The 23870-nt window shown below is 37.5% G+C and overlaps 1 protein-coding gene across 1 annotated transcript; it reads right to left on the bottom strand.

The window, feature by feature from the left end:
- Positions 1 to 192: 192 nt before the first annotated feature.
- On the bottom strand, positions 193 to 23071 carry rerglb (RERG/RAS-like b). Its single transcript, XM_028791339.2, has 5 exons — positions 22779 to 23071; positions 19338 to 19394; positions 6592 to 6665; positions 4349 to 4497; positions 193 to 701 (listed from the first exon to the last, which is right to left on the bottom strand). The coding sequence occupies exons 1-5, from the start codon at positions 22915 to 22917 to the stop codon at positions 419 to 421; spliced, it is 702 nt and encodes a 233-aa protein (XP_028647172.2). The 5' UTR covers positions 22918 to 23071; the 3' UTR covers positions 193 to 418.
- Positions 23072 to 23870: the final 799 nt, after the last annotated feature.

The following is a 23870-nucleotide window of genomic DNA, read 5'->3' as shown; positions in this document are numbered from 1 at the left end:
AAAACTACTTCTCCTCAGTCAGGAAGACAGAGTCGGTTGGATGAGGTCAAAGCTTACTGAGGAGGATTGAAAGAGAGAGAAGATACAGAGAAGAAGACTTTTGCTGAAGTCTGTGAAAGGTATTTTTGTGCAATAAATCACTTGTTTGAACCCAAGACTTGTGTAGCTGTGGTTGTATTTGGGGTGCTGCAATAAATATATTAATGCTTCAATCAAAACAAGAAAAAAGTGGAGATTAATGAACATACATTAACAAACTTTTTACAAGTCTCATTTGTGTATAAAACTGCATAGTCAAGAAAGCTTAACAGTTGGTTCACTACCTACAAAAAATGGCATGTTTTACAAGTTTGCCATGCCTGCTTCTCACTTCCTTTTTTCAAAAGCTTGCAGGAACTGTTCATGTCTTACATAAGATTCACACTGACTTTCTTCTTCTACCAAAAACATTATTTATGAGTTTGACCATAGATTTTGAACCACTGTATCTCCTCCTTCGGTCTGCTCTGTACTTCAGCCGCTCCATTATGTGCCGCATCAGGTTTATGAACATGGTAAAGATTTCCTGATATTGTTCGGCAGCAGAGACTTCCTGAAATTGGCATTTGTTTTCCATGGCAAGTAAGCGAGCTTCTTCTTCAAAGACCTGTCTGGCATGGCAAAGATCCTGCTTGTTTCCAATTAGATAAATGGACACTTCACTAGGAAGGAGAAATGAGAGACCGACATTAGAAATGAAGTACATTCAAAAAAGGATGAAACTGTCTAAGGTTTATTTACACATCTGCAACTAACTACATTTAAGTGCTAAGGTGGTAAATTTGCAAGAAGATGATAATTGGTAAAAGGCAAATATGACAGATTTCTCTTAACAGAAATTTAGCATCAAAATAATTTGTTGCAGTTATAATATATGCAGTGTGTGATGAGTTATTCGGTGAGCAAAATATTGGCATTAAAAAAGGACAAAGGTCAGGAGAGCCGTAACAGTGAGAGCAAAACTGAAAATGCTTACCGGTATGCCAATGCTCCTTTTAGGGCATCTGGGGAGATGGTAGGCCCTGTCACTATATCAGGCATCTCAAAAAGAGAAATAAACAAGGATACCAGTACAGAGAAAGTGAACTGCCACTTCGAAGAAAGTGTTATACTGTATGTGCCTCCAGGGTGCAAGAGGGCAGACGACTGAACATGTGCCAGGGATGCCCTTGTACAGGTAGGTAAAGGCTGTAGTCTCCTGGTCAATATAAGGGGGTACGCTGTTCCAAACCAGGAGTGGAAACACATGTCCTTGTAAAAATGAGGACAATGAGGAGTGGATGGAGGCAAGTTGTTACTCTTCAGCCGTTTAATTGGTAGCACATAGTTCCGGTGAGCTGTCTAAGACAGGGGTGGGCAGATTCAGTCCTGGAGGGCCGCAGTGGGTGCAGGTTTTTGTTCCAACCCAGTTGCTTAATTAAAAACCAATCCTTGTCAATTATTTAATTTCATGGCTTGCTAGTGCTTTAACTCTGCCATGTCAGGTCATTCTCATATCCTAGATTTATTTTCCTTTCTAAGGATATCATCCAAATGATTTGAAGTCTAAAACAGATGAGTAATTCTCAGTGCTTCACTTTTTTCTCTTCACTTTCCTTCCAAGTATTTAATTAAACCTAATAGTGCGTGATAAATACACACAGGTGTAAATGGTAACAAGCTAAATGGAGAAATGCTGGTCTCTTATGTCATTTGCATGGTATTGCTAATTAGGAGCAATTAAAAACCAAGACTACAGCTGTTTAAGACTAAAATAAGCAATAAGGGTTCAAAATCTTAACGAGCGAGACAACTAAAGTGAAGCTGAAGTGTTACTTGAGCAATAAGGGCTTCTTATTAAGCAATTGGGTTGGAGCAAAAACCTGCAGCCACTGCGGCCCTCCAGGACTGAATCTGCCCACCCCTGGTCTAAGAGATCTCTGTATGTGTCTGGAATTGGACTAGAGGAATGCAACACAATTCTTCCATGAGAAACTATTATCTGTGTTTTTAAAACTGTTCTAAAATACTGCCTTAGGTGATTCCTCAGATGCTTCACTATATACTGTACCATTCGAAGTGCTGACTGGGATGGTGACATTGCTGTCATCCTTTTCAAACTATTCATTGATCACTGTGGGGCCGTGATCACTCTGGTGGTGAGGTGGTGTTATCACCTCATTGAATTTTCTCTCTGATCTCATTCTTTTTTTGCAAAGACTGCTGTGTCACCTGCTCTGGTGTCACAGGTTAGCATTGAATGCTTCTAGCTAGACCACCTCTTTCTTTCTCTCTTGGTGGTACCCCTGCCTAATGCCCTGCCAGGGCATCAAACACACTTACACAATGTAGTGCCCACAACACCCTATGTGCTCCTGCACTGGTATACACATACCCTTTCATTTTACTGGCAGTGTTGCTCCCTGTATTCTCTTTCTGTGGGATTTCTTCCTGAAATTTGTCATTCTGGTGATACCCTTACTCATTCTGTCCTGGTATATACTATCAGACTCCTTATTTTTAGCCCAAACCAATGGTAATATATTTCTGGAAATAGGTTTTACTTTTTATATTCTTATCCTTTAAAAATTTGGGGATGTGTGCCAAATTATCGAGCTAGCTGCATTATTCTTTTATATGAGATCATTGTGTGTATTTGCTAATATTGTGTCTCTGGTCAAATGATCATACTGAATCACATCACAGGTCTGTGGTGTGCCAAAAACTGCTTCCTGTACTCCATGATCATGTATATGTGGACTTTAGGGAAGTGCCAGAACTGATATTGCAGAGAAGCAGGTGGTCTGGTGCTAGTGGGAAAGACCCTAAGAAAGACAGCGCTGGAAATATCAACAGATTTAGCCATGGTAGTAACCTTGTTGAAGTACAAGCAGAAGGGCAATAACCCTTGTGTGAATTAAGAGCACCCTACTGCATCTACATTAGGGGCAAAAGGCACCCATAGAACAACACTATATTATGGGAAAAGCCTCAGTCTGATGGGTATCCCCATTCTTAAGCAATTTACCTGTCCCCTGGCACATATTATGGTGGTCAGGCTAACTGGGATATAAATGCTTGCAATACCTGATGCCTGTGGAGACAACGGGGGCAGCAGGAATAGTTTAAGGGGAATGTCTGAAGGAGCTTCAGATAGAATTCCTGACTCTGGATGTTACCTTCACGATTTCCTTGCAAGTAACTCCTGGCCAGGGTTTAAAAGTCAAACATGTTGGTGGGTTTTGAGTGAGGAGTCTTATTGGTGATTGGAGCTCAACTGGAAAGTGAGAAGAAAGAATCCTTGGCATGGTGGTTTCTTTTTTTTGAAAGTGGAGATCTAGTTAGTATTATTAGTTAGTTATCTAGTATTTGTTTTCCTTAGTTTTGTACTCTTTGTCATTTGTTAATTTTATATTTCCCACGTGTGCATTATCTGGTTTAAGAGTGCCCCCTATCATCCACAGGTTTTTTCTAGACTTACCACTTGATAACATTTTCCTGTTAATCTCTTTCCTTTTGACTTTCTCTTGAGTACTTCGCCTGCCAGATTTTCTCCTTGTAGAATGAGTCATTCCTAGTTAATGTATGTTTTAGAAAGCTCTTCAAAAGCTTTCCGAGAACACCTGCCATTTGCATGATGTATTCTTGTGTCTAATGGTCATGCCACTGGTTTATTTCCATGGTAGCTCATGCTCATTTTTCAAATGCATCCATCTGGTCTCTTTCTTACTTTTTAAATATCCATGCCTCTGAATATCTGTCATACTGTGATCCACACTGTTACATCACTAAACTTCTTGAACATTTTGAACACATCGTCTGCCCAGACTTCTCCCCAGTATTTCCTCTCTCATCTTTCCTTCCCTCTCCTTGAGCTCTCCTTTTCTTTCCTTTTATTGCATTGTTCCTGATGCTATTTTGACCATTTTCCAAACTTTTTAAATTAAGTGCAATGTGATCACAGATTTTGTGTTTTAAAAAGCAAAGGCTCTGTTTTCCTTTCTCATTCCAAACAATGCAAATCATTAGAAGTTGGGATGAGTCTCTTGTGTGACTATTACTGGAGAATAATGAAAAACAGACTTTTGTAGATATACTGTATAAATGAACACACAACAGGACTTTCAAAATGGAGAGAGTGTTTATTAAAAAAATGCAGAATTTGGCTCTTAATGTAACATTTTTTTAAGCTTAAAGCCAACCAGTCCCATGCCGACTGACATCTAAAAGCGGAGTTTCCATGCACAGCCAAAGGAATGCAGTCATAAAGAGCCAACTCTTTTCTTGTTTGCCCTGGTATTTCACAAACCAAATGAGTAATGTGACTTACCCTTTAGAGACGTCCATTAGGGTTGTCTTGATCTGGTGCACAATTTCTTTGGCAGCGATAAAGGAGGCACGGTCACTGATGTTATAAACCACTATAAATCCATCCGCCCATTCCAATAGTTCTTCTAAGATGCATTGCTTTTCACCATTCTGGGAAAATGAACATTTTTTTAAATGTTTATTCGTTTTTTGCAAAGCATTGCAGTCTGAAACATTATAACTATATTGATATTTACTATATCTGAAAAGGTGAAGTGAGCCATTTTAGAGTTATTTAAGTTTTTGAGTGAGTTATTTTGACTCTCACACTTTTACGAATCATGCAAGCGAATTAAACTGATCATGTATATGGGAGCACAGAAGACAGCGCAGCACATTTTCATGTTACGATCTCATCTGGATTCCCAATTACGGTGCCCTCTGCCAGGAGTCTGTATGGTTTCTATGAGTTACTGTGGATTTTCTCTATAAATTGAAGTTTTTGCTATGTAATATATTGTACCCAACAATGCCACACCTCTAATGGCTAACCAGCACTACTGTTGCTTGGCAAAAGACAATAACGCCACAATCACATTAGTCTGCTCTCACTGACTAGATTACGGAGCAACATCTCTAGCTTTTCATATTTTGCACCATTTTACTGCACCCTTTCACAATGATTTATGTGATGTCTTTTCATTTTTTATTTTCTGACCATTTTTAGTGAAAGGTAAATTTACCATTTTCTCACCTTAGCCTGATTGCCATGCTTGCATGAATGGTAGCCCTGTTTTCTGTTAGTTTTGCTACCTTGTATGATCTTGGGTTACATTTTGTCTTGTCTTATCAGTTTATCTTCACTACTTTACTCCAGTTATTGTGGTGTATGCCTTGATTGAATCAGCAATATACTATGTAAGACACTTGCTGCCACAACTACCTTGTAGTGGCATTCACTCTTAGTAGTAGTACTTTTGTGTTTCCCCTTGATGTATGTTTGTGGTCTTTGTTCCTCTGTGGATTTCTTATGCCATTTACCAGATGTGCTTTTTGAACCATGTACCTTGAAATTTTCATTAAATATTGACAAAGATGCTCTGCTAGTTGTTAAGAACTGGGACACCTTATTAGAAATTTGCATTACTCTGCTTTTATTTTTTTCTATTCACCTGTTATGGATATTTTGAAAGCTTAAACCTCAAGAAATATGACCATTTATGTTTGGTATAAATAATTTAGTTTAAGAAAAATATACAATTTTGTTGTGTAATTTTAACTGTTTTATACCACCATCTTCTGGCTAACAATTTAAAGCACTGAACCTCTCAACTCAGTTCACAGTTTTATTGTCTTGGTTGTGGTGATAATCACATCCTTTTATTAATGATTAATGCAAAATCATATTTAGATTTCTTTATGGTTTAGACATCTGGTTTTTGATAATGGTGCTTCTAAATTTTCAGATATTAATTCACATCAGTTTTAACACTCCAGTGTGATTGCTTTCTGGCAATCTATAGAAAAAAGTTAGATGGAAATAAAAAAGCAAGATGGTCTTGGCTGGGCTAGAATCCAGACCTAGAGACATACAGATATGCAATGCCCTGAGCAAGTGCAACTGATTATGTCTTCTTCTTTCTATTGATTTTCAACTTCAGTAATACAGCCATCACCTGAGGTTAATTTAAGCTCATCTAACAAAACAAAATGCTCACGTGCCTCCAGTCCATCACTTTGGAATCAGCCATTGAGTCTTCCACGTCTAGGTTTCAGTGCATTTTTCCATGTTTTAAGTACATTTTACTGTTTTTAAGTCACCTGGATTTTACGTTTGCGCTTAATTCTTTGTCTACATTCTCCACTATTCCATTGTATTTATTTATTTTTCACTGATCAGTTTAGAACTTGTTTTTTTTTCATTTTTCTGCTCCACTAAATTCACTTATTAATAACATTGTCAACCACTCTTGAATGGCCCCACTTGCGAAGACCTGTTTGTGCAGTAGTAACCTAACAGATATCAGATTTGGTTCCTCCACATTTGTGCCATGACAGTTCAAAATTATTTCTCAAAACATAATGGAATTTTAAAAGAGAGTGTTACAATATCGAGTCTCTCCAGCAAGTGGGTTTATACACAAAGGTCAGAATTACCATTTTACATTTACTTCTTTTACAGATTCCAGTTGCATACTGTTTTGTCTGCTTTTGTAAGGCACTATGAAGAGATGAAAAACAGTAATCAGATCAGATCTTACTTACCCTGGGGCTTGGGTCATACACTTCTAGATTCAACTGCCTGCCATCAACTGAAAGTCTTTTATGGTATAAGGAACCTACAAAATGGAAAAGTTAAAGAATCAATGCCCTGTTATAAAAACAGACTTTGCAGACATGGATGTTCGATTTTTAAAAATGAGTAAAACAAATTATGTTGCGCAATCTACATGCATTTTCTATAGTATGTCTTAGTAAGGAAATATAAAATGCAAAAAAGACTCTATATGCCACAAATTCCTTCATTGTGTTCTTTGTTTCAGTTCAGGTCACAAATACTGTGGAATCCTATCATCACATTGGAGGGACTGCAGTTGCAGACATTAAAAGTATAGGACATGTATAGGAAGTAATTGTGCTTTAGGCATAATTGTCAGCTACAATTTATAGAGATACTTTAGTGGACTTTAGAATAATTGTAATAGAACAGGCTATTCAGCTCAACAAGATCGATGATCGTATTAACCATGATTGCCCAAGATAGCATCAAGTCGAGATCTGCAGGTCTCTTAAGTCCTACACTCCGCAAAACACTACATGATAATCACTTCAATATGCCTTTGGTTCTTTGCGTGGAGAAAATCTTTCTTACATTTCTTTGAAATCTGCCCTTAACAAGTGTCCAAAATATGTCACTGTGCATTTGTTGCTGAATTTATTTTAAAGTAGCATCTAGGATCCAGTGTAGTGACTCCGTTAATAATTTTAAACACATTCATCATATCACATCTTAATTTCCATTTGCTTAAACTGAAAAGGATCAACTCATTCAATCTGTCCTCATAGCTCATACCTCTTAGTCCCAGAATTAGCCTAGTCAGTAGTGATACCACATGCACTTTAGAACAGGTCATCCACCAGAAGCTAAGCATGTTCAGGTCTGGCCAGTACATGGATGAGAGACCAACCAGGAAAGCATGTTTTGCTGCTGCATGACGTGTTGGTGAGGCCAGCAGGGAGCGCTTGCTCTGTGGTCAGAATGTGGATCCCTATGCCCCAGTGCAGTGACAGGGAGTCTATGCTGTAAAAATGGCATTGTCCTTTGGATGAGACATGTGGTCATGAAAGATCTCTGGGCATCCTTCATAAAGAATAAGGTATATCCCAATGTCCTGGCTAAATTGCCCACCATCACTTCATCATTATGGCCCCTTAATCATCCCCTGTTTCTAATTGGCTAACTATCTCTCATCCTTTCACCACCTAACAGCTAATGTGTGGTGAGCATACTGGCGCAAAATGGCTGCCATCACATCATCCAGGTGGGTGCTGCACATTAGTGGTGGTTGAAGTGGCTCTCCACTCACTGTGTAAAAAGCACTTTGAGTAGTAAAAAAAAGCATGATATCAACGTAAAGAATTATTATTATTATTAATTGCTCTCCTCTGGACTTTCTCTAGCACTGCAATTTCTTTTTTGTAATACGGAGACCATAACTAAACGCTGTACTCTGGGTAAACCTTAACTAGTATGTTATATAACTTAAGTATAACCTCTCATGACTTGTATGCCACACATCGAGATATATAATCTAAGATTCTATTAGATTTCTTGATTGCTTCTCTGCACTGGTTGTAGAGAGTGACAACTCCGATATAACAACTAAATCCTTCTCATGAGATGTACTATCATGTTTTAAATATCCCATTGTGTATTCACATCTAACATTTCTCCTTTCTAGGTGCAATGCTTTACATTTATCTACATTAACTTTCGTCTGCCACAAATCTATCCAAGCATCTCTCTGATTGTATGCTTCTTCATTGAATTTCAGCATATTAGTAAAACATGATCTCCATCGGTTGAAGCCCATGTTGACTATTCCCTACAACTCCTGTTCTTGTCAAGTGATGATCAGCCTTTTCCTTAATAATTTTTTCCAGTAGTTTACCTGTGACACATGTCAAGCTTACTTGTTTACAGTTCGTTGGATCTGTCTGATCACTCTTTTAATATAACCAGAAAATATTTCCTACTTTGCAACACTTTCTAAAAATATATGTCTAGGGTTTATATATGCATTCAAAAACCTAATTAAGCACTCATGGATATATGTTATTTAGTGATCTGGTGATTTGTCAGATATTAGCCTCTTTAATCTAAGCAGAACTTCTCCCTCTACAATTTCCACATCATTAAATACCTCCTTTGTAGTCTCTGTTACTGTCTGGTGGTTATCCAGTTCACACTTATAACACAATTAAATGTTTTCTCTGTAACAAAATGAGCTAAATACCGTTAATCTGATATTTGTCCTAGATTTATATAGACTAAGATAAAAAGAACACAGGAAGGCTTTGTGGCTAAAACCGAAACACTTAGGTGTCTGTTTATTTCCTCCACAAGAAATCCCTAACTAAAACAGAACAATGACTCAAACCTGAATCTTCCCACTGGTGAAACATTTATAAAGACTCAATCATCCACAACTTTAGTCATGTTCAGAATCAACATTAGAAAGCAACTGGCTCTACCCACATACAATACTCGCTGACAATAGAAAGTTTGGGGATACCCAACAAACAACATGCAAAATGAGTGGGACTTACCCATCAGGCACCTCAAACCTTCAGCACCTTTTTGTCTCTTATTTTACAATGGACACACTGTGTTTTGAAATAAGAATCTTAGCAATTGACCCTGACTGTTTCCTTCACTTCCTCAAAGCTGTCATAGAGTGAGTGGTTTTAATAACTGATGGGTGTTTACTTTACACATTACAATGGATGTGCTTGTCACCATTTCCTTTTTATTTTTGCCACATTAACTACATTCAAACCTTTTGAACTCTGCTCTTCAGATTCATCAGTTAATTTGTGCCCCTGGTATGCTTTTAGAATAAAGAATGACTGTCAGAGAAATCCTTTTCCTTTTAGGTAGTTGTAGCTGCCATTTACCCTGGGTGATCTAACTCTATCTGTGCATTCCTGTTGGCTGTTGGGGTTTCCTTCAAGGGACAAAATACAAGACAACAGTTGAGTTGTTTATCATACTTACAGGTATCACTCTATGGATGTAATGCAATTTTCCCTAAAGAGTTAAAATGTAAATGGATACATCTTTCCAACAGACATACTATAATTCCATCATGAAAACGTAAATGATGTTGTAGTTACACCAAATAATCCAGGGAAATAAAACTTCCACAAGATTAGAAAAAAGGAAATTATGCATCAAATTTTTGTACATTCATTATTCATTATCAATTATAACTCATATTTTCTATCTTGAGGTCTGAAATGCAGCAATATTGAATTGTTCGTATTTTCATGGTTTTTCGCTGCTTTCTGTTTTATAACAGGTAGCATGGCCCATTGCAGTGGTGAGCAACAATGGTCCTGGAGGGCCACAGTGGCCACAAGTTTTTGTTCCAATACAGTTGCTAAATAAGAAATTAATTATTTCTGAAGAAGCACTGGTCAAGTGACAATTTTCTGCTAAATTTCTTGCTTGTTAAGATTTTGAAACCTTATTGCTTATTTTAGTCTTAACCAGCTACACTGATTGTTTTTAATTGCACCTTATTAGCAATAGGATGCAAATGACAAAAGCACCAGCAGTTCTTCATCTAGCTTGTTTCCATTTATACCCGTGTGTATTCATCGTGCACTATTTGCTTCAACAAAATACTTGGATGGAATGTGAAGAGAAGAAAGTGAAGGACTGTGAAATAATTGTTTGCTTTAACCTTCAACAAATTTGGATTATATCCTTAGAAAGGAGAAAATCTACAATATAAAAATGAACAGAAATTGCAGAGTTAAAATGCTAACAAGCCATGGAATTAAATTATTAGCTAGGATTGTTTCTAATTTAGCAACTGGGCATGAACAAAAACCTGCAGGTACCGCAGCCCTTTAGGACCAATGTTGCTCATCACTGGCCTAGTGGCTATGGAACTGAACTGCTGTTAACAAAGCTGTGTTCACTGATTGCTGAAAATAGTGCAAATTGAGGGTCACGTCACTGAGAAGCTGCCATAAACTGAAAAGCTGTTAATTGTTTCTTGCAATGCAAATTAAAATTTTCTATAAATTTAAGTAATATAACAACATTGTCTTATTGTACTACAGCAGTCATCAGAATCAGAATTCACTTTATTGGCCAGGTACCTAATGTGTGCTAGGAATTTATCTTGATAGTATTGGTGCAACATACAAGGACAACACAGAATAGAAAAGATAAATATAAGAAAATAAAATATAAAATGATAAAATATGATGCAGCATACAAAGGGCAATACAAAAAAATAAAGAAATAGTACGCTTAAAATGTCCAGACAGTCTAATGTGCAAATATGCATGGATACTGAGTAGAAGCTCAGTCCTGAATAGTAAGAATAACTGCACGTGGAAAAAAACTGTTTAGGTGACGTGCTGTTTTAGCTTTCCCTGCACAAACTGACATTGTCTGATGGAAGTTTTTGGAATGGGTTATGTCATGTTAGAATTTATCGAATGAAGAAAACTGATATGGCGCACAAGTACTCTACATTGGCACAAATGTTTCGTGTGCCATCAATCTGAGAAATGAAAATTCAAGGATGAGGCTTTGTGATAATCATAAGCTTTACTGACAATGGCTTAAAAGTATAATTCAGCAGGGGACATGGTCAAAACATGTGTTAGAGGTTGCAAGCTGAAAACATCTCCTACAAATAGACTTTAATCCAGGGCATATTTCTAATAAACTACAAGAGAGAAATAAACCAAATTAGAGTTAAACCAGATCTCCTGCAAATTGATGAATAATGTACTCTATCTAGAACTGACTTCCATGAACTATCTAGGAATCTAGATTTAAGGTTCTGTTCCCAACATTGTTCCAGGTTATCCATCCATCCATCCATCCATCTTCTAGCCTGCATATATCCCATTAGCCAAAAGGCAAGATCCACCCCAATATATTAATTTAAATAAATTCAATAAATTCTAAAATGGCTCCAGCAGACCCCCGTGACCCTCTAGTTAGGATATAGTGGATTGGATAATGGATGGATGGGTGGAAATTCTAAAATGTTAATATAGTCCAGTGATGATATAGTCCAGTGAAAGTCTATAGCTGACAAATAAAGAAACCGGAAATTTTCATAAAGATGATTCTAGTGAAGGCACTGACTTGTTTTTAATGGAAGAACTTCTTGGTGTAAAATTGTATTTTAGAAGACTAGGGGGCTTCGCTCGCCAACCCCCGTATTTGGTTTTCCGGATACACACTTTTAAGATTGTTTTTTCTTTGAATTGTTGCTATTTCATTAGTTTCACTTTTATTTCAGAACTTCTGTAAAAACAATATTTGTAATCTTGCAAGTCCCAATATGCTGAATCTTTTTAATGAGGTCAGGATAGGTTTCTCTGTTTGGAATTTCAGCATAGACAAAACAATCGACATCATCAGCAGTTAATAATTTTTTTTTACAAAGTAACAAAGTAAGTAGAGTTCTGCATTGGACTCCTGTCTGTAAAGTCGTGCTATTTTCCTCTCACAGTTCCAAAAGCACATGGGGTTACCAAGGTGATACCCCAGTTTTTGTCTAGGTTTTTGTACAAGGGCTAGACAGAACTTTTTTGACTCCTGGGGTAAATTTAGGTCTTTAAATAAGCAGACAGATAAATATATATACATTAACAAAGTAACCAATAAATGCATGTGCGGTAAACTCTGTTTTTGAAATTCTCAAGATTCTTTATTTGTCACATGTATAGTTATACAGGACAACACACAGTGAAATGTATCCTGATCCGCTTATCAAAAACTGTGCAAAGTTAGAAGAATATCAGTTAGATTAACAAAAAGTCATAGATTGAAAGATAACAGTATAGTAGAACATAATAAATAAGTAAAATTATATGAATAAAGTAGAATTAAGTGTTAAGGTGCAATAGTGTAGTAATTATTGTGCAAAACCAAAGTTAGACTGGTGCATAGTTAAATGAGGCAGTTTGTTTGTTTGCACTACTGCGATCTTTACTTTGTTATATTTTCTAATTTTCCTACTTTCATATCCTTTAACTTTCTCCACATGTGTATAGCGCCAATGTTTTTTTTTTTGGTTTTTTTGAGCCTTTCTAATTTCCCTGGTTTCATAGTCTCTAACCTGCTCTGCATGTGTTTAGCGCCAACGTTTGTAAACTATGAAGTTCTACTTTGTCTTTTACTCACTGTCATTTAATTCTGAGCCGGATTGGACGTGCTTTTTTTTCAGTTCCACTTGTTCCGGGCTGATAATTACTTTCCTTATTTGCACCTCGATTATTCTTTTTTGCTCTTTTTTCTATCCAACGCATTTGAGTCTCTTTTCTCCGTGCTTTTCTTTCTTCTTTGTTTAATCGTCGACGTTTCATTTCTACCCTATTCATTTCATTTCTACCCTATTCATTTCTACCGTATTGACCTTATACACTTTATATGCACTGAGAGCCCTGGAGCTGTGTGTACTGCATGACTGCCTTTACAATACTGATTTGTTTTTTTTGATATTGCTTGTAAGTAGGGTGTGTCTTGCAAGACTCTCGTTCTATGTTCCCGTGAGACGCACTGTGGCAGGTCTCTTTCGTCTCGCAGGTCTTTAAATTATCTTCCGAGAAAGATTGCGTATCGTAGACTATCAGGACAGGGGACAGGATTTCTTTTTATAATAGATAGACGTTGTTCAGATGCCACACATGGTAATATCCATATACGGGTCTCAATGCTATGCTCTTTCCTTATATTTAAACAGTGAGGATGTCTATGATCTGTAAATGTGTGATTGATCAGAATTTCTGTTTCCTTGTGTTTCCTTGCCCTGACACCAAATTTTTGGTAGAATCCTCAGATTTTTCTATGTTGACAGCAACTTGTAAACACTGGTTCACAAGTTTGAGTGTACAGTTGTGTCCAAAAGGTTTGAGAATGACACAAGTATTGGTTTTCACAAAGTTTGCTGCTTCAGTGTTTTTAGATCTTTTTGTCAGATGTTTCTATGGTATACTGAAGTATAATACAAGCATTTCATATGTTTCAAAGGCTTTTATTAACAATTACATTAAGTTTATGCAAAGAGTCAATATTTGCAGTGTTGGCCCTTCTTTTTCAAGACCTCTGCAATTCGTCCTGGCATGCTGTCGATCAACTTCTGTGCCAAATCCTGACTGATGGCAGCCTATTCTTGCATAATAAATGCTCGGAGTTTGTAAGAATTTGTGGGTTTTTGTTTGTCCTCCTGCCTCTTCAGGATTGACCAAAAGTTCTTAATGGGATTAAGGCCTGAGGATGTTTTGTTCCCCGAGCCACTTAGTTGTCACTTTTGCCTTATGGCACAGTGCTCCATCAAGCTGGAAAAGTCATTGTTCATCACCAAACTGTTCTTGGATGGTTGGAAGAAGTTGCTCTCAGAGGATGTTTCTGTACCATTGTTTATTCATGGCTGTGTTCTTAGGCAAAATTGTGTGTAAGCCCACTTCCTTGGCTGAGAAGCAACCCCACACATGGTCTCAGGATGCTTTACTGTTGGCATGGCACACCTTTTTTTCCAGATGCCCCAAACAATCGGAAAGGGGATTCACCAGAGAAAATGACTTTACCCCAGACCCTTGGCACTCTAATCCCTGTACCTTTTGCAGAATATCAGTCTGTCCCTGATGTTTTTCTTGGCTTCTTTGCTGTCCTTCTTGACACAAGGCCATCCTCCAAAGGTCTTCACCTCACTGTGCGTGCAAATTCACTCACACCTGCCTGCTGCCATTCCTGAGCAAGCTCTGCACTGGTGGTGCCCCGATCACGCAGCTGAATCAACTTTAGGAGACAGTCCTAGTTCTTGCTGGACTTTCTTGGGCACCCTGAAGACTCCTTCACAACAGCAGTGGAAATGGTTTTTTTGGGATTAAGTTCATTTTCACGACAAAGAGGGACTTTGCAATTAATTGCAATTCTTCTGATCACTCTTCATAACATTCTGGAGTATATGCAAATTGCCATCATAAAAACTGAGACACCAAACTTTGTGATAATGAATATTTGTCTCATTCTCAAAACCTTTGGCCATGACTGTAAAAAGAAGTAGTAGCGCACCATCTTCTTTCCATATCTAGCTATGTGAATGTCAGTTCACCGCTATCCATTTCCTTCCAAAGTCTCAAAGCAGATGTTGGCAGTAAAATTATAAATATGAAGGTGAACAGTTTCTTGTCCAGGGCATTTTTCTGTTCCATGTGCATATAATCCAACATCTGCATTCAGTATACGTACATTGGAATAGGTTTAGGAATTTAGGTACATTCTTCATCTGAATGATGCAGATTCTCCAAACTGATGTTACATGAACAGGAGACAATCTAGTAGACAGTTGCTTAACACTGAATTTGCTGATTGACTGAGTGACTTTATAATTTACATTACAGTGAATTGAATACAAATCAATCAATGATACAATCAGTTCAACATTCCATAGATTCATATTTCACATCACTGTCAATGCCCTTCTCCAACCCAACTCCAAAACTTCTATGTGACTGAAGACACCAATATGAAATAGGCCTTCCTAGATATTGAGACATCAAACAGAGTAACAGAGGCCCAGCTTGGTTATTTTAAAATGAACATTTTTAATGCTTTGGACTGTTCCAAGTGTAGTTTTTCTTATTTTAAGTTAAAATAAGTCATTCTTCTCCAACTGAGTTTAGAGGAGGAACTGATTAAGATAAGACCTTGAGCAAACAAAGGGTTTTTTGAAGCACAATGTTGTTCCATCATTTGGTACTAAGTAACACTGTCAGGATTTGAAATAATTATGAATGCAAAATCAAAGCACAAGACCTTATGATGCAGGCACTGGAAGAAACTGTTCACATTTCAGAACTTGTCTTGGATAAATTTGGATACTCTTATTTGAAACTGCTGTGTGTGATGTAGAGATTTTCATTGAGTTACAGATACTTTGCATCAATTGATAAAGATATTCGAAGGCCGGCTTCCATTTGTTACCTGAGATTCTATTTAAAAGGTCCAACTGTGGAGGAAATAAACTTAACTTTTAGTTTATATGAGAGAATTGCTGGCCTTTTTAATAATAATAATTAAAAGTACTGCAGGAGAATTAAACACTGTGAACATTTGAATCCTATTTTGTGAATGTCACAGGATGCTTTTTATAACTCGGCTTAAGTTAGTCTACGACATGTCCTCTATTCAGACCCTTCAGGCAAAATGTCAATATTAAACTTTGATCCCTTTAATTACAAAACATGACCTGCATCTGTAAAAGGTGAGCTTGACTACACGGGCATGTAGGAAATGGACATTAAATTACTTGAGCAATAAAACCTGATAGCATCCCTTTAACGAAGCAGGTAGAACAAGAAGAAAAATGGCACAATGTAAAACACTTTTACAGTACCCTGTGCACAGACTATCAGCTCAAAGTTCAATAAAGTATGACATGTATGCTCTCATTGCATTGCCTTAGAACATTTAGGATTGCACACTTTGAGATCTGTTGGTAGAATCTGCAGATGCAGCTTATATCTTCATTATTAATTGATAACACACTTTTAACCATTAATATTATCAAAAGATAAAGAAAATTTTACCAGGTTACCCTTAAGAAAATTTCTACCATTCACATACTAAAAGAAATGTGCTACTGGAAGATTGTGTTTGTGTGATGAATCTGGGTAATTAATATAAAAGGCTCCATGTCAACAAGAGATTTTCATTCTTCACAATGTTCACAATTTCTAGTTGATTACACAAGTAAATGCCAAGTAGCTTGTCTGCAATAGGAAAAGAATCAGTGACAGGCAGCATCCTTGACAAGTACCATGTCCATAAATTTAAAAAATCCCAGTTCTTACTGTTTACATGAACTGAGGCCTCATTGTTAGAGTAAAATAATTTTATAATTTTATTTGCACTGCTATATTGGTTTTAAACTCAAATGTACGTAATATGACAAATAAATATTCAAATGTAAATCTTTTGAATGCATTTTCCATATCTAGAAGTAGCAATATTATATATAATACTAACATAGTGCTAGGGCAGTTATGGACTTAGACTCAAGTCATAAAGACATGCTGTATTTACGCCATTTATTATTCAGCCTCCTTTGCAGGTTGAGCTCACAAACAGGAGTTTCAATTGGGATGTTGCTATGGCTTGTACTGCCCTCTTCCTAAAGAATGGACTGCGTAGAGTTCTTTCCTTTCTTGGTGAGTTTTTCATACAAGTAATCCTGTGTTTTTTGTTTCTTGATATCCTAGCAGCCAAAATTATCCCTAAATGTGTGTAAGTGTGCTCAGTTATGGGCTGGGGCCCCATCCAGAATGTGTTCCTAACCCTGGATGGGCTCTCACTACTGCAACCCTGGAACTAAATTATGCAGATTCCCTAAACTGATGGCTGTACATTATTTTATAAATTGTGTTTATATGGCAATAGAAGCAAGGAGCAATAAGAAATAATAATGACATCTGTTTAAACTCAGATTTAGTTCCCAGTTGCAATATCATCCATGTGGAGTTTGCAAGTTCTCCTTACATTTGGGGTCAGTGTTCACCTTCTAGCCTGATGTACCTGAACAAGTCTTCAGTACCCTTCAGCAGAATGGCTTCCCATGCAGTGCTGTTTCTGACCTTGCTCCTATTGCTACCAGATGTGAAAAAATCAGGCGGAGAGAAAATTTTACCACATTAAAATAAAAGCTGTAATATGACTTGAATGAATAGGAAAATAATCAACAAAAATGATATTTTAATTAAAATACAGAAGCAAGTGTTTATTATTTTGCACAACCTTCCAATAGACTGTTTTCATAGATATGGTGTCAAGGGGTGCCCAGCAGGCAATAAATTGCCATAAGCAAGTGTTTGACTAAGATGTCCAAGTGATGAGAGACCCAAGAAAGCTACCAAAACAGGGTGAGAGAGATACACAGAACGAGGGAGGGACAAAAGAAAAGAAAAGAAAGAGGCTGCTGTGTGGCAATAGATCCTGTCAAGTGTGGTGAACCAGAAGTGATCTACAGTAGATAAGGGAACCACTGCAAAACAGTAAGACTGGCGCACAGGGAATAGGCTGAGTTGTCTCCACAACACTCAAAGACAGAAAACTGTGTACATCCTCAGGGTGCCTGATCATTAACTCAATCTGAAAGTGAATATTGAAGGTACCTTCTTTCAACTAGGATACTAACCTGCCTCCTTAGATGATTGAGGTACCCAGTGAGGTCTGGAAAGAAGTCTGAGAATCCACAGGCCATTAAATGACTCATGCCTCAATTAAATGGGTGGGAATATGCTGTCTTTCTTTAAAAAAATGAGCAGAGGCTCACTGAACTCCTGTTTCAGTAAATACAAGAACACAGAAGTCTTCTAGAGGCTACAGGAAAAGCTAACCCAGATGTGATTCTGGACCATCAGACATGGTTAAAGCTACATCAAATTAGATACAGTAATCCCTCGCTATATCGCGCTTCGCCTTTCGCGGCTTCACTCTATCGCGGATTTTATATGTAAGCATATTTAAATATATATCGCAGATTTTTTGCTGGTTCGCGGATTTCTGCGGACAATGGGTCTTTTAATTTCTGGTACAGGCTTCCTCAGTTGGTTTGCCCAGTTGATTTCATACAAGGGACACTATTGGCAGATGGCTGAGAAGCTACCCAACTTACTTTTCTCTCTCTCTCTCTTGCGCTGACTTTCTCTGATCCTGACGTAGGGGGATTGAGCAGGGGGGCTGTTCGCACACCTAGACGATACGGACGCTCGTCTAAAAATGCTGAAAGATTATCTTCACGTTGCTACCTTCTGTGCAGCTGCTTCCTGAAACGACATGCTGCACAGTGCTTCGCATACTTAAAAGATCGAAGGGCACGTATTGATTTTTGCTTGTTTGTTTTTCTCTGTCTCTCTCTATCTCTCTCTCTCTCTTTCTCTGCTCCTGACGGAGGGGGTGTGAGCTGCCACCTTCAACAGCTTTGTACCGGCGGTGCTTCGCATACTTAAAAGCCAAACAGCCCTATTGATTTGTTTGCTTTTCTCAATCTCTCTGACATAATCTGCTCCTGATGCGCACTCCTTTGAAGAGGAAGATATGTTTGCATTCTTTTAATTGTGAGACGGAACTGTCATCTCTGTCTTCTCATGGAGCACAGTTTAAACTTTTGAAAAAGAGACAAATGTTTGTTTGCAGTGTTTGAATAATGTTCCTGTCTCTCTACAACCTCCTGTGTTTCTGCGCAAATCTGTGACCCAAGCATGACAATATAAAAATAGCCATATAAACATATGGTTTCTACTTCGCGGATTTTCTTATTTCGCGGGTGGCTCTGGAATGCAACCCCCGCGATGGAGGAGGGATTACTGTATTTAGTTGAGTGTAGAGTCAAGAGAAGAGTTTAGGGAAAGGGCTATTTTGATAGGAATAAGCCAAGGTGAGGCAGAGGTGGAAAATGAGTAGGTGAGTGCTTTGGCTCGACCACCCCACCTGATACACAGGGCTGACCTTGACCCTGAAGGTTTATGTTGACTCTCTTGTTTCCTTTGTAATTTGATTTTTCTTCCCATTAGTGTCTTAAAGCTTTCATTCTCTAACCACATTCTCAATGCTGAGAAACTACACTGCTCTTTTAAAGTGGCTACTTATGTCAACTAGTTCCATAAAATTACAAAAAAAACATCATCTAAAGGTAATTTACTTCATGCAAATATAGTACACACAACAAAGTGTAAAAAAATGCATTACTCACTTGCATCAGATGCATATTCACCAATGAATCTTTTTGTTAAAAAACGCACCAGGACAGCTGAAAAAAGAAAGTCATTATATTGTAAAAATCAGTTATCAGTGCTAAAATTTTAATGAATTTATGTAAATTATAAGTATTGTTATTTTGGTCTCATTAGAGTTTAATGTAGTAGTACTTGTAGTAGTATTGTCATATGCACAGATTACAGTAAAATGATTACTTTCATTTCCAGCCAACATGTAACATGATGTGAAAATCTGAACACAATTACAAAACCTGTAACCTAAAATATAAGCAGAACATGAAGCAACAGAGATGGAGTTCACCCACAGCATTCGTCGAGACTTTTACCTTCACATTGGATCAAACCCTGGCCTTCATACACACATTTGTGGTCCAGACACAACCTAATGACTTCACTAAAGCGTAACAAACTCAAATGGAGATGACTGCTTCACTCTCTTCTATCTCTCACTCTCTCTGCTTCAAGGTGCTACTTAAGATCTCTCGTTAATCACTGATCAACACTCCTATGCCATACCAAAATCATCTTTTAGAAAATTATGTATCTCACTGTCCTAGGGTGTGCTTCCTGAAAATGAGTTACATCGTTAATTTGGATAAAAACTTCAACTTTCTCTGGGCAGTTCAGCATAAAAGACAGCAAACTGTGCATTCAAGTATCTCTGATTATAGTTTGTCGTTGACCATTATGTCAGCAATGTCAAAAGATACCTCTCTATTATAAAAAGAAATCCTGTCCTGGAAAGCAAATGCAAGGCTACAATATGTGATCATTTCGGAAGACGTTTTAAACACCCGCGAGACCAAGGAGACTTGCCACGGTGCGTCTCACGGGGACCGTAAACATGAGACTTGGTGCCAAGAGATTGTCCCAGGGCCGTAGCAAAAAGGACAGCGGCTGTACAGGCTTTAAAGAGATCAAAGGGCAGCGCGACAGTCCTTTCATCGGATTAGCACTATTTCAGATGTGGAATGGCAAAATGGGGGAGGCAGCTTAATGAATGAGGTCTCCAGGACTTAAAACAAATCCAAATCATATTATGTGATATCATCAAATGTGAAATTCTACTCCGTACTTCTAGAATTTTTATTTTTATACTGTATTGAGGATTTATTCTGTTCTATGTATTGTACTGTATTGTATCGACCCCCTTCTTTTTGACACCAACTGCACACCCAACCTACCTGGAAAGGGGTCTCCCTTTGAACTGCCTTTCCCTAGGTTTCTTCCATTTTTCTGGTCTTTTTAGAGGGTCAAGGCTGGGGGCCTGTCAAGAGGCAGGGCCTGTTAAAGCCCATTGCGGCACTTCTTGTGTGATTTTGGGCTATACAAAAAATAAACTGTATTGTATTGTATAACTGGTAAACCAAACACGGGGGTTGGCGAGCGAAGCGAGCAGGGGGAGGAGCCCCCTAGTATTCAATAAATAGAAAAATATCAGATTAAAGTAGTAGTACAATAAGCATATGAATAAATACTGAAGTACTGGAACTCATTATTAAATAGTGATTAATAGTAATAATTATTCAAAAGTAACAACATGGTGCTGTCATATTGTACCTTTCATCTATAGATATATATGTATAATATGGCACCTACAGTATCTATCTATCTATTATATAGTGCCTTTCCTATCTATCTATCTATCTATCTATCTATCTATCTATCTATCTATCTATCTATCTATCTATCTATCTATCTATCTATCTATCTATTATATAGTGCCTTTCCTATCTATCTATCTATCTATCTATCTATCTATCTATCTATCTATCTATCTATCTATCTATCTATCTATCTATCTATCTATCTATATAGTGCCTTTCCTATCTCTATTATTATAATGCATATAGTGCCTTTGATTTCTCTCTACAGTATCCATCCATAACATATAATGCCTTCCATAATTATGTAGTGGTCTGCCTTTAACTTTGTAGAAATCCTTCTTTCTGAGAGGGCATAATATAAAAAAAAGAAAAGAAAAAACTTAATTGAACAAATTTCATCTGCTTGAAATAATCACCTGCAGTACTGCATGTCTCTACAGCTCTTTCTTTTAGGTAATACTCGAATACCCACCTCTTCTTGTATTGAATCAACTCTTAATTGATGAAGCTGCAGAAGTATTCTTGATATTCATAGGGTGAATGAGGAGATAAGCGGTTGTATTGAATATTGCCTGTTAAAACATTTTGTTATCCGTCTAATGGATGGAACCTTTACGATTTTTGTGTTGTTTGCAATGTATTAATAATGGCTGTGTAATTTCCCCAGAATCTGTTCTGTTTATTTATGTATCTGTTTGGGCTGAATGGCGGGTGGTGAAGCAGGGTTGGTCCTTCAGTTCCTTCACTCGCCCAGCGACATGCACCAAAGTGGGTTTCTTTAGGCAGCTGTCGAACTGCTGTCTCATTACAGTTGTGTATGATTTGTATTACTTCATTCTGCTCAAAGGTAGTATACATTTATACTTATATTTTCCATAGCAATCCTGTTTCGTGTGTACAGCTCCTTGTGTTGATTTCTATTTTATCAGTGCTGTTGTATATAAAATAAACATTGATTGTTCGGTTGGATTGTTGAAGTGTTTGTTTGAACGCTTCATTAGTATACATTTGCCATTCTCTATAACAAAAAGGAAAGTACAATTTTTATATTGTACGAAAAAAGCACCGACAAATAATCAAACTAAAGGTTTGTTTACAACATCCAACTAACACAGTGAAATTATTTATTCCAGTTTGCAATTTGAATAGCAACGCGACAAAAAAGTTCCTGAGCTGAGCCAAATACCTGGACGCGTCGGGCGTTGGCACAGATTGGAAAATTGGCACCCAGGTCACCACAGGTAGAACGTTCAAACGAAAGGCAGTTAAGTGCCGGGAATTGACCATCATAGCTCAGCAGCATAGTCTCAACCCCGCTTAATCCAAATCAGAGTTAGCCTACGGAGAGCGCCGTCATAAATATTAATATGTAAATGATAACAGAACGGAACCAATAATTTAAAAAAAAAAAGCTTTTTTAATATCCCAACTTTCCCCATTCGGTCCCTAATTTGGGCAAAGTGGGCGCACAAAATGAATGGACGTTCGCTTCTGATCTTCCAAGTCAACATCACATGTCAAAACGAATTAAGTGCAGTTATTGTTTTCATTTATCGACAATCGAAGAATGAATGAAACAACAAACGAGAGTTCATGTTTTAACAGGATCCGTTCTAATGAATTTATTATTAAATGAAAACATAAACTATGGGATATTTCAGACGTTTATGACATTATTCTTGTTGAAAATTTAACCTTAAAAAAGTTAGGTAAAATCCTACAGTCGCAATACACTCGGTTACACAGGCATTTCGGGAAAACTAACGTTTCCATTTCCCGATCACCAGGCAGTCGCAATGTCATTCTTACCCGACTTCCCGGCTCCTTCGCTGCCCAAAAGCGCAACTTTGATATCATTCATAATCCCCTTCACTTTGAAATGAGCGAAAGAATACAGTCTGTTATTTTCTTTTTTCCAGATGAATGAAATACAAACATGCTTCTTCATTGAACTGATGAACGGAAAAGCTCGATCGCGTTTATAAAACCTTTGTGCGCCTCTAAATTACAAACATGACAGTCCAACTGCTCTCCTCCCACAGAAGACGTTTTGGTGTGCTGCTGCTTCACTTCAGACGGCCTGGAAAGATTTACAAATTGTTTGGGATTCCTGAAAGATTGAAAGCTTTTCTGTAATCACACACTCTTCGCATCATGTGGCTCCTCAGTTAATAATAATAATAATAATAATAATAATAATAATAATAATAATAATAATAATAATAATAATAATAATAATATAATTGCAAATGGTCCACAAGAAATGCCAAAGTGAAACCATTTTTGAAATCCTTTTAAATGAATTAACCCTCTAGCCTTTCTTTTCCTTACCATTACAGACATGCTGGGAACTGGCACTTACCCTAGCAGCACTAGGTGCAGGGCTAAATAGGTCAGCAAACCATCATCTGGCACGTCCACATTCCTAAAATCCACTCATATTTTCTATACAAATATAAAGGTTTGTACAGTGGCTAGCATCATGGTCTAATGGATCCTGGGTTTGAATGTCCTGTCTGGTTATTGTTCTTGTGGTTTTTCCTCCAGATACTCCCGTTTTTTTCTCATACATACATAAAGGTCAGATTAATTGATGACTCCCAATTGGCCTCAGTCAGTGTGTATGTGTGTCTTGAGATAAACTGGTCTACCTAGAGTTGTTTTCACCCTTTTCCCTGCTGGAATGCTCTCTCTGAACATGAATTGAATTAAGAAGCAAGCTTCATCCTTTATTTAGCATTGGAGAAAAAAGGATAAAACATTGCTAGCAAGAAAAGCAGAAAGCAAAATTCTGATTGGAGAGAGATGGCATTGTTCTATTATAGACAATACATGTAAATTAACACCGTGACACACAGCCAGCTGCTAGTAGACTATGGTGGAACAACATGACATTCTCAA

This window comes from Erpetoichthys calabaricus, chromosome 2 (assembly GCF_900747795.2).
Source record: "Erpetoichthys calabaricus chromosome 2, fErpCal1.3, whole genome shotgun sequence".
NCBI lineage: Eukaryota > Metazoa > Chordata > Cladistia > Polypteriformes > Polypteridae > Erpetoichthys > Erpetoichthys calabaricus.
Note: the sequence above shows the minus strand (reverse complement) of the source record. Positions and strands in the feature narration are given on the sequence as shown.

Excerpts from the sequence above, each read along its gene's own strand:
- rerglb (XM_028791339.2), bottom strand. The coding sequence starts at position 22,917 with ATGAAGAAGCATGTTTGTATTTCATTCATCTGGAAAAAAGAAAATAAC. Across the intron at positions 6,666-19,337 it reads TGAATATGCATCTGATGCAA|GTTCCTTATACCATAAAAGA; the intron begins GTGAGTAATGCA and ends TCCATTTTGTAG. Across the intron at positions 4,498-6,591 it reads TGTATGACCCAAGCCCCAGG|AATGGTGAAAAGCAATGCAT; the intron begins GTAAGTAAGATC and ends TCATTTTCCCAG.